Below are 11,147 nucleotides of genomic sequence, written 5' to 3'. Positions count from 1 at the left end.
TTCTAAATCCAGATCCCCAGCCATTGCCATTGCGGATCCCCGACCATTGTGCTGACTCCCAAGTCTAAAAAAGTTTCTTTAACCACAAACACACAATCCCCACGGTCGTATCCACACGTATTAAAAATAAAAACATGCATCTCGTACACACGAAACTTTAGCCAAACGGACCACAACCTCTCTAACCACAACCCAACTTCATGGTTTCAACCACAACACCCATGTAGCCACAACCTCTCTAACCACAACCCACCTTCATGGTTTCAACCACAACACCCATGTAGCCACACCCTCTCTAGCCACAACCCAATTTACATGTGGATGCTATTTTGAATACACCACCACAACCACAAACAAGACATCCATAACCAAACTAACCATGACTTCTGAAGCGACGAAACTCGAAACGAAGCTCCCTTCGCCAGTTCTATCTCTTATATCTCTTCTCGCCTTATCTCTCACCTTCGTTGAAAAACAAAACCCACAACAAGTTACGTTTAAAGAACAACATTTATTACGAGCCAAACCAATACGCCTCTTCTGAGCCATTAGATTTTCTTTTAAAAAATGATCTGACGGTCAGGAAAGAGACCCTAAAACCTATACAATTACTTTTACTTTTGCACCTTTTTCATTTATTCCAATTGAAGAAATATCTGGTTTGGTCCTTAAATGGCTTTTGTGTCCACCAAAAAGACAGCTGTCCCAACAATGTGTCTCATATTCATAAAGTGTCTTTCAGCGTTAACAAAAGACACAAAGTGTCTCTCAGTGTAAACGTCACTTATATTAATCAGGTAAACATTTGATTTTGAGTAGGCATAGCTTGGTGCCATGGACGATCCTGTTCCAAATGCGTCACTCTTACTTATGATGGATGGATGGATGGATCTAGTCTACGATGGCACATCCTCTTACATTGAATTAGGCTTTGTTGCACTCTTAGATATATGAAATGGTCAGCCCAGGGGCCAGATAACACACATCCTCTTACATTGATTTGGGCTTTGTTGCACTCTTAGGTATATCAAGTGGACGTTTTAGCCCAGGGGTCATTTGCTTTCTTTTGTGGGTCAAAATAAGAATAGAGATGAGACAGCAGGGAACATATATTTTGGGTTTATTTATAGTTTGTTTTCAAGGCGCTACTAAAGGAGCTTTGAGCAAAGACCAAATGGATAATGCTTGTTGAAAGTGACATTTAAATTCCATGTTGCTCGTTTGTTTGGATTTTATAAGCGAGGAGTCATCAAAGAACATTACAAAATGACTCCTTGTGCTAATATAGACAAACATTACAAAATGACACTACAAAAGAAACCAAAAAAAGTATTTGTTTTCTTTATCTTACACATCTGCTTATGATCTTTTATCTGTGATATATGGACGAAAATTCCTTGAGGAATTTATACGCAGATCTTTTTTTCATTTTTTCTTGAGCTCCTGCGAGGCAGACTCTTTTCTGAAGCTGAGCCAAAGATGATCAGATGAGTCCACTCTGATCAAACCAGATTCTAATGGTTTAAGTGAGTTTCCTTCATCTTACAATACTTATATCATATAGTGTTGCTTCCTCACATGGCATTAAATTCAAGTCAGGTAGCAGGAAATTGCCATCCTCATTCTCTACCAAATTACATTCTGAGAGAGACGTAGAAATTTGTGTGTTCAACTTCATTCTCTTTAAGTTCTTGTTCTTGATGTCTCCTCGTTCGCGGAGCGATGCAGTGTCCTGCTCATAAAAGAAAACACATTCATAAAGAGAAGATCTTAAGCACAGATAGGAGTGGTCAAGAATACAAGAACTATCTAGGAACACCTTTTTGCTTTGCAATCATTTGACATCAAAATCCAAGTCGGTTGCAAGAACCTGCGATAATAAACAAGAATCGTTTAATAATAAATGGTGGGGAAGTTGAGTCACAAGAAACAGAAGATGACAAAGTCCCCATTCTAATTAAATGTTTGAGAAAAATGGTCCCATGTGATGATAAAAATAACAATATGAACGCGCCTTGTCAATGAGGTTGATAACCTAACTCTCGTTTCCAAACACACACTTCACATATCTAATCCATAAACTCTCCCTACAATCCAAACTAATTCATTTGACTTGTCTTAGAACTCGGGGTGGTCCACTGTTTAGAAACTAGAGATAACTCATAGGCCGGCCCATCACAAACAACAGTTAAGTATTAGCCGATCCAGATTATTATTTATTATTAAGGAAAATATAGCTAACTAAAGTTTAATTAATAGATATTTAATTAAAGATGATTAAAGTAATTATGCCGGATTATTGCCTATGCTATGCCATTACTCGAATGACAAGGAACGAAACAGACAAACAGAAACGGCGACGTATCACACTATTCTTTTGGACAGCCTTAGAAATGACAGGAATACCCTCTCCATGTCAAACACTTGAAGTTTTGTCGGGGAAACAAAACAGGAAGAAGCATTAAAACGAGATATGTTTGTTGTGAAGATGAAGATCTTGATGGTATTCAAACAAACATAGACGATAGAGTTTGAAAGAGGAAGACAACGACGAACCTTGGATCTAGATCCGACGGGAAATGAGCCAGCGGTGGCCTCGTGACCGTCGAGGTAAGCAGATGGAGAAGAAGAAGCGCTCCAAGAGAGCGGTGTACTCGGGCTGCATCTCGCTGATTCAGCTTCTTTTCTCGACCGTGGCTGCCGGTTTCCCCACCGGAGCGTCGGACACGAGAACAGAACAGGTCTGACTTTGGCTTTCTTGAGCTTAACAAGAAGCTCAGCCACCACTTCTCCATCTCTCATCGCTGACTTCGTCCAATCATCTGACGTCACCATCTCCGGTTCCAGACTTAACACTGACGAAACACACAGAGAACCAACCAAAAAGAAAAGGTAGAAGACACAAAGCGAAAGATACTACTAACTTTGAGACAGAGAGAGAGAAAAGAGGAGAAGAAAATTTTGGGTATGTGTGTGTGTGATAATGAGATTTTTTTTTTTAATTTAATAATTATATTTGTACGTGTGGAGGTGTGGGAGAATTTAGTGGGACCCATGCTTGACATGGCACTTGGCTGCTAATCACAACAGCTTTTATAACTTGGGTCATTATAACAGTTTTTTACAAGTTATTTATGGGCTTCTGGTCATGGGCCTATTCTATGCGACCAATTCAAGGCTTTTTGTAAACAAAATAAATAAAGGGCTATTTGTTAACACTTATTAAGGAAGGATTAAATAAAATTTGTTTGGTTGATACTGAGCTACTAATTTTCTTTCTTATCTCAAGATTAACCAACACCATATTTCATTGCTGAGAAGGATGATCACTTCACGGCAGAGATGAGCGAGGAGTGCAAAAGCATAAGAGTGCACCAAGGAGAAATGAGAACAATTCGTAGGCTATAGGCCCGCTTGATTTTGTTCTTGACCCATCCCGCCAATTCGTCCAACATATGAAAGGTCTTCTTTTCTCTCTTGTTTTGTTTTCTTTTTCCTCCCTAGAACGTTTTTATATAACATAAAGTTGAAATCTCATGAATCTTTTGTACAATCTTACTTAGGTTTTGAGTCGGGAGTAGGCCTGGGCGTTTATAACGGGTCCCGAAAACCGAACCTCTAACCGAACCGAAAAACCGGTGTCGGATCGGTAACGGTACTGAGGAAAAACACCTATTAGGCTTTGTAATATCAAATGTTCGGAGGACGGGTCGGATCGGTAATAAACCGTTATCCGAATCAAAAACCGGACATAACCGACTTTAATGAAAGCTCGTGTACATATGTGTCTCCTCGATTACATCTCACCATTTCCTCGGTTACATCTCGTCGGCTCCTCTTCTCTTCGGCGGTGGAACCCTAGTTCCCACAAAAGCTCCTCGATTCAACCCCGTAATCACTGCAAAATGGCCACTATAAATCATCTGTGTTCTCTCCATTCGACTGCATCATATCTTTCCAGCAATCAATCACAGGTTCTTCTTCTTTCTTCTTCTCCTTGGTTCGAATTCTTTCGATATTATTGTTGTTCTTGTTTAAATATGTTTAGTCTAGGACTAGTTTAATCTTTTAGGAAGAAGCTTACCGTTTAATTCAATTGATATCTATGTCTACGCTTCTTCTTCATATTGATTTGAAATCGAATTTGGTCTTGACTTGTTCATCTCTTGTCGTGATTTCGTTGAAACAGATGGACTCGACATCATCTCTTGATCGAGAAACCCGTAGCAAAGAAGATGACTTTCAAACTCCGGATAGCAACAAAAGCAAAAGAAAAGAATGTGAAGGAAGTTCTCAACCATCCAAAGTGACTTCTCAACCATCCAAAGTCAAGCGGCTCCTCCCAACAAGATCAGAAGTATGGAAACATTATACAAGAACTAAGGAGGACAGAGACAGGTGTTTATGCAACTATTGCCAGAAGGAATACTCGTGTCTCACCACATCAGGGACCACAAACCTGAAGAAACATCTTGAAATCTGCAAAAACCATCAAGCGTGGTTAGCTAGCAAAAAGGAGAAACAAAAAGGTATTGCTGAAGATGGGAAGCTCAAGACGTGTAAGCTTTCTGAAACTGTGTTTAGAGAAGCCACGAATGAGATGATTCTGTTGGGACAATTGCCTTTAGCGTTTGTTGACAGTGTGGCATGGAAGCATTTCTGTAAAAAGGTATGCATTCCTTAAGTGTAATTTAGCGTTTGCTGTTAATTATTCAATACAATATTTACATTTATGTATCTGATTTATATGTTTGTAGGCAATGCTGTACACTCCTCATTCAAGAAGGACCTCATCTAAAGACATCGTAAAGATGTATGTGGAGAAGAAAGAGGCATTGAAGAGATGGTTCTTATGCAATAAGCAACGTGTGTCTGTTACTACAGATATATGGGTTTCTCAAACTACAGGTTATACATTAGAAACATACTTGATTAATTTTTCATTAGCAACACCTTCCTCCACTTACTAACATTGTATAATTTTTCTTTGTAGGTGCTAGTTACATGGTGATCACAGTGCCTTACATTGATGCTTTGTGGCGCTTGAAGAAACTGATCATAGGCTTCAAGCACATCACGGATCACAAAGGTCAGACTATAGCTACTGTTTTGCTAGATTGCTTGGCTGAATGGGGAATTGAGAAGGTCTTTTGTATTACTGTTGACAATGCTACTGCGAATAGTTCAGCGTTAAGAAAGTTTCATAGTGCGTTTGCCTTAGTGTCTGAGCAGTCTCTTGTCTTAGATGGTGAGTTCTTGCACATGAGGTGTAATGCTCACATAATAAACTTGATTGTGAGGGATGGAATGGCAGAGATAGACCAGAATGTGGCTGCTATCCGTAACGCTATCGCCTATGTCAGATCACATACAAATAGGCTGAGGTCTTTTGAGCTAAAGGTTGACTCGGGGAAGATCACAAGAGGAAGCTTGCCTTTGGACGTCAAGACAAGGTGGAATTCAACATATCTGATGTTGACAACAGCGCTGAAATTCAAGGTTGCGTTCGACAAGATGGAGGCAGAAGACAGGTTGTACAACGACTACTTCAGTGAGTTAGAGAATGGTTCTACAAGGGTTGGTCCTCCTCATCATACGGACTGGGATGCAGTGGAGAAATTGTGTCGGTTTCTTGTCATATTTTACAACTCAACATTGGTGGTATCAGCCTCAACTTCTCTCAATGCGCACAAGTGTTATGGCGAGATAGTAACCATTGCAACAAATCTGATGGCACTCGTCGAGAGCTATGATTCTGAGTTGAAGTCGAAGGCAACAAAAATGTACAAGAAGTTCGACAAGTATTGGGATGGTCTCAAGAACTTGAACAAGATGCTAATGGTTGCGACTGTCTTTGATCCCACCAAGAAGTTGGAGCTTGCAAAGATGTGCTTTGAGGAATTGTATGGATTAGACACTGTTGAGTACAAGGAGGTGTACGAGTCCTTGATTACCGTCTTGAGAAGTCTGTTCAAAGAATACAGTGCAAGACATCGTTTTGATCCAAATGATCAATCATCTCAGCCTAGCAACAAATCTCAGTCTTCTCGAGAGCAGCCTAGCAACATTGAGATAGTGGATGATTGTGCTGGTTATAAGAGGATTGATGTGAGATACAAGAAGAAGCTGAACGAGATTGGGGTTAGAGAGAAAAGGGATGAATTGGAGACTTACCTCAGAGAGAGTGTGGAGAACCCGGAGTTGATGGTTGGAATGGATTATGATGTGCTGTCGTGGTGGAGGACGTACTCAACCAGATTTCCAGTGTTGTCTGAGATTGCTAGAGATGTTTTAGCAATGCAAGTGTCATCAGTTGCTTCAGAGAGTGCCTTTAGCACCAGTGGGAGGATTCTAGAGCCACACAGGAGCTGTCTTACTCATTTTATGGTTGAGGTTTTAATGTGTTCAGAGCAGTGGATGAAACAAGATCTTGAGGTGGAGACACAACAGCCTTCAAATGCACAAGTTCTTGTTGATCTTGAAGAGGATGACAAACTTGAAAGAGGTAACACTATTAGTTCTTACTTCAATTTTTCTTATTGCTTACAATATAAATGTACATTTTAAACATTGTTTCTAACTTCCATTTTGCAGAGAATGAAGATGCAGCAATGTTGGAGTAAGAAGGCCAGCCCGTCACCAAGAAGAAGATTGTCTTTATGTTTGAAACTTGAACGATTTGCACTTGTTTTTTTAGTACTTTGTTATGCCTTTGTTTTCATTTTGGTTCCTATGTTCTTGTTGTGTTCAAAACTTAAGTATCTTTGAATTTGGGTTGTTATTTGAACGAGATGAATTTTATTTCAGTTTCGGATGTTTAAGTTTGTTAAGTTATTTTAAGGTACTTTTTTTTCGGTTACTTTGGTTACAATAAACCGGACTCGAACCGAAACCATTTCTACTTTGGGTTTTCACGGATCTTGAAATCATCCTCCGAACCGAACCGATCCCGAAGAGTTCCGAACCGAGACCGTACCGAAAAATCAAATAAACCGAATGGTGTTTATATCCTTAGATCCGAAAGACCGATAACCCGTTTCACCCGACCCGAACCCGAATGGTACACCGACGCCCAGGCCTAGTCGGGAGTGTATAATTAGTGAATGGTACACATGTGTATCTCATCCACAAAATTTTCCCAATTCAACAAATTTGTGTTACTTCATAACAAAATATGCACACAAGCAGTTCAAATTTGCTTATGTACGTCTTTTATAAAAAAGTGGATGAACTACTATTATTTGTCTATACACATGTTTGATGAAGGGTTTCATCCACTTTTTATTTATTAAATTCTCTTTAATTTTTTAGCATTAAAGTTAATCTTTTAATTTTTTTCTTATTAATTAACTAACATATGTAAATACCATTTACATTTATTTAAGATGTAAATTTTGTTTCACTTAAATAAAATATTTGTATTTGTATTATACATTATATGTTATATATATATATATTCTTATTTGATAGTATACTTTATTTTTAAAATGTGTTATTTTATTGTCCGAAATTTTTTTGAATATCTAAAAATTATTAATGTTTAATTAATTTTAAAGCTCAAGACAATTTACTACTTTATAAAAGCACATTTTTAAATCATTTAAAATAAGATACATATAATTTAAAGCTTAAAACAATTATATGTGTATTAAAATTATTTTTTTCTGTTATATTTTGAATATAAAATTTAGATTTATCGCATTTTATAAATTAATTTTGTAAAATAACTACTCTAGTTTAATATATATCTAGAACATCAACGCGTTGGTATCGGAAAAAATAGTTTTAAATTTATAAATGTTTTACTTTATATCATAATTTTTAGTGTTATCTTTTTATAATTAAAAAGGATAATAATAATATCCAGCACAGATTGTTACAACAAAAAATTATATGAATCATGCAAATTATATTGAAATCATATGAACTTTATTTTTCAAAAAAGATATGAATCCTTTTATTATATTGTGAATCTTAAATTTAATATCAGAAGGAGCCAACCAAACTTATATTCGATGCTGTTGTTAGGCATACTAAAATAATACAAATGAACAAAAGCACATGGGAACGAGTCGAGAGATAGCATTTATCATGCCTGACAAACATTTCACCTAATGGTTGTAACTTGTAAGTGCCAAAGAAGGAGAGGTTATTTGAAACCTTAATCTTTGAATATTTATTTTTAATAAAAATAATGTTTAACTATTACAAATAACTAAATATTTGTTTATATCATCAAAAAGAAGTCTCTGTGGATAACATACAGAAGCAACTTGTATCAATGTCTGTAGGAAACAAAGAACTTTCAAAGGATGAAGAGATGGGGGGGGGGGGGGGGGGGGGGGGGAGAACAGAGATCCCATGGAGTGCGGTGAATAAGAATGACAAAAAGTATCTTTCATTTTGGAGTCAAATGAAACAATTCACTTGCTCTCACTTTCCTCCAAAACCGCGTCCCATTTAATTTTTCTCCAACTTTTGCTTCTAAGTTTTAACTCTTTCTTCCTTTTCTAATATGTAATATACACATTTGAATCCGAGTAACACAAATCACTTAACTCTATGTCCTTGTTAGTCTTGGATTCTAATTCAATGATTAGAGCTTATAATCTGAAACCATTTGTAATGTTACTATTGTATTAGACTCACTTTTTGATTTCAGTTGCGTGTGTGTGAAAGTTATAAAAACCAAACAATGTTTTAATGCTGTCTTGGTTTTGGAAAGGGCAGGCGACAACAGATTCCGCTGAAGAAAATATACGATGAATTTCTGTGAGATTTCTTCTTTTTTCGGACATAATACACAAAAAGGCAAACAAACTTGATACTCCCTCCGTTCCTAAATGATTCATGTTTTAGAAAAATATTTTGTTTCTAAAAGATCCATATTTTACATTTTCAATGTATGTAATAATGGAAAATTGTAAATTTCAAAAACATTAATTGTGTTTACTGAATTTTGATTGGCTAAAAATCATAGGAAATAGCTAAACACAGAAAATCATACATTTATTATCAAAATTTTAAGTGTTTTCTTAATAAGTGTAAAAATTCTAAAACATAGATTATTTAGGAACAGAGGGAGTATAATATACCATAATATGTAAATATTTCCAAATTTCGAAATGATAATTTGGAAAATTTGTGGGAAAATTCCTCAAAAATACACGGACTAATTTTTATTTGCTAATAAAATACACGAACTATTTTGGATCCCCGTTTAATACACAAACTAATTTTTGTTGTCTATTATATACACAAACTTTTGAAATTCGCAGGTTTTACACATCGTTTTAGACGGAGTTAACTACGTTTAACGGAAGTGAACACGACGTTAATGTTTAATTAAACATGTGTCTAATTTATGAAAAAACAATTCCTTAAAAATACATGAACTAATTTTCATTTGTTAATAAAATACACAAACTATTTTGGATCCCCATTTAATACCCGAACTAATTTTTGTTTCCTATTTAATATACAAACTTTTAAAATTTGTAGATTTTACACATCGATTTAAACAAAGTCAACTACATATAACAGAAATGACTTTAGTTTTAACTAAACGTATGGTTAAAAGTGAAAAGCACACTCACCCTCAACCAAAACCTCTCGAATCGATTGATACTTATATTCAAGCTAGCATCAATTCAAGTTTGACACCCTAATCTATTCCAACCTCTTTTACTCATCAAACTCTGTTCCTTTTCTTCTTCTTCGCTTTGATTTCATTTTATATTGCTTCAAAGTGGAGATGATTTCCATGTCATGAAAAATGACGAAGAAAACTAGGTATACCTAGTTTTCTTCGTCATTTTTAAAATTACGTAATTTTAAACGAGTTTCTGATTTTGGAATTAGTTTCCGATTCTTATTTTTTGTCAATCAAAGTTAATTTACACTATGCAAGTGTTATGAAGAAGAAAACTACCAATATAATCTATCAGAAGGATTTTTAAAAGAATTTGCCTTTCGCAGTTTAACCACATGTTTAACTAAACACTAACATCTACTTCACTTTTGTTAAACATAGTTGACATCCACTAAATCATGTTAAACATAGTTGACGTCGTCTAAATCGATGTGTAAAATCTGAAAATTTTAAAAGTTTGTGTATTAAATGAGAAGCAAAAATTAGTCCGTGTATTAAATGGGGATCCAAAATAGTTCGTGTATTTTATTAACAAATGAAAATTAGTTCGTGTATTTATTAACAAATAAAAATTAGTTCGTGTATTTTTAAAGAATTTTCTTTTCATAAATTAAGCACATGTTTAATTAAACACTAACGTCGTCTCCACCTCCGTTAAATATAGATAACGCCGTCTAAAACTATGTGTAAAACCTGTGAATTTTGAAAGTTTGTGTATTTAATAGGCAACGGAAATTAATTCGTGTATTAAACGGGGAGTCAAAATAGTTTGTGTATTTTATTAGCAAATGAAAATTAGTCTGTGTATTTTTAAGGAATTTTCCCAAAATTTGTCAACATAGATTAGATTCGCTTCTACCAAGAACATAAGAATGCATAGATAACACCAAAAGATACTGCATGTGTGTATGCAAGCTGAGGAACAACATCTCTAAAACCTCCAAAGTCCATGTTGAATTACATTTGTTATATACGATATTAAATTTATGTGACCTTTTGTTGTGGATTCAATGGACCCTCCATATTTGCATGTGCCTGAGTGTGGAATGGGACGAGACAATGGCGGTCTTTGACATGGACGTCGCCTAATTATTTTAATTTCATCAATGAACTTTAACTATTTATATAATTAAAATATATTTTTTGTTATCAAGATACATACTTAGTTAAAATTTGGGAAATCACCTGAATAACTTTTTGTCCATATAAACGACGAAAAATGATTAGTCAATTTTCTTTCTTGCAATTTAAATAAATATTAATTATATTTTAACGTTCTAACTTAAAATCATTTACGTTTATTTTTTAACACAAAATAATTTATATTTATAAGTCGTGTTATTCATTCCAGTACATGTAGAAGTTTATACTCATCCAAAAAACTGTGATATGAAAGTTTCATACATTTTTAACAAGTTGTTAAATACTAAGTCACTAACAATATAATTCCTAAATTGCTACCGTCGTTATAAAGTTTGTTAGAATTCATTCTGCA

General features: G+C 35.3%; 2 protein-coding genes across 2 annotated transcripts; one reads left to right on the top strand and one right to left on the bottom strand.

Moving 5' to 3' along the window:
* Positions 1 to 1,195: 1,195 nt before the first annotated feature.
* LOC103874386 lies at positions 1,196 to 3,043 on the bottom strand. Its single transcript, XM_033272462.1, has 3 exons — positions 2,557 to 3,043; positions 1,820 to 1,870; positions 1,196 to 1,732 (listed from the first exon to the last, which is right to left on the bottom strand). The coding sequence occupies exons 1-3, from the start codon at positions 2,793 to 2,795 to the stop codon at positions 1,684 to 1,686; spliced, it is 339 nt and encodes a 112-aa protein (XP_033128353.1). The 5' UTR covers positions 2,796 to 3,043; the 3' UTR covers positions 1,196 to 1,683.
* A 282-nt stretch (positions 3,044 to 3,325) lies between these two features.
* LOC108872312 (zinc finger BED domain-containing protein RICESLEEPER 2-like) lies at positions 3,326 to 9,941 on the top strand. Its single transcript, XM_018659785.2, has 6 exons — positions 3,326 to 3,974; positions 4,190 to 4,669; positions 4,758 to 4,908; positions 4,994 to 6,505; positions 6,595 to 8,245; positions 8,357 to 9,941. The coding sequence occupies exons 1-5, from the start codon at positions 3,765 to 3,767 to the stop codon at positions 6,621 to 6,623; spliced, it is 2,382 nt and encodes a 793-aa protein (XP_018515301.2). The 5' UTR covers positions 3,326 to 3,764; the 3' UTR covers positions 6,624 to 8,245; positions 8,357 to 9,941.
* The last annotated feature ends 1,206 nt before the right edge of the window (positions 9,942 to 11,147 follow it).

This window comes from Brassica rapa, chromosome A06 (genome assembly GCF_000309985.2).
Source record: "Brassica rapa cultivar Chiifu-401-42 chromosome A06, CAAS_Brap_v3.01, whole genome shotgun sequence".
NCBI lineage: Eukaryota > Viridiplantae > Streptophyta > Magnoliopsida > Brassicales > Brassicaceae > Brassica > Brassica rapa.
The sequence above is the reverse complement of the archived record's forward strand: the minus strand, read 5'-3'. Positions and strand labels throughout refer to the sequence as shown.

Coding starts and splice junctions, on each gene's coding strand:
- LOC103874386 (XM_033272462.1), bottom strand. CDS start 2,795: ATGGAGAAGTGGTGGCTGAGCTTCTTGTTAAGCTCAAGAAAGCCAAAG. Junction 1,871..2,556: donor CCGTCGGATCTAGATCCAAG/GTTCGTCGTTGT, acceptor TTATTATCGCAG/GTTCTTGCAACCGACTTGGA. Junction 1,733..1,819: donor AATGATTGCAAAGCAAAAAG/GTGTTCCTAGAT, acceptor TTTTATGAGCAG/GACACTGCATCGCTCCGCGA.
- LOC108872312 (XM_018659785.2), top strand. CDS start 3,765: ATGAAAGCTCGTGTACATATGTGTCTCCTCGATTACATCTCACCATTT. Junction 4,670..4,757: donor GGAAGCATTTCTGTAAAAAG/GTATGCATTCCT, acceptor ATATGTTTGTAG/GCAATGCTGTACACTCCTCA. Junction 4,909..4,993: donor ATGGGTTTCTCAAACTACAG/GTTATACATTAG, acceptor TTTTCTTTGTAG/GTGCTAGTTACATGGTGATC.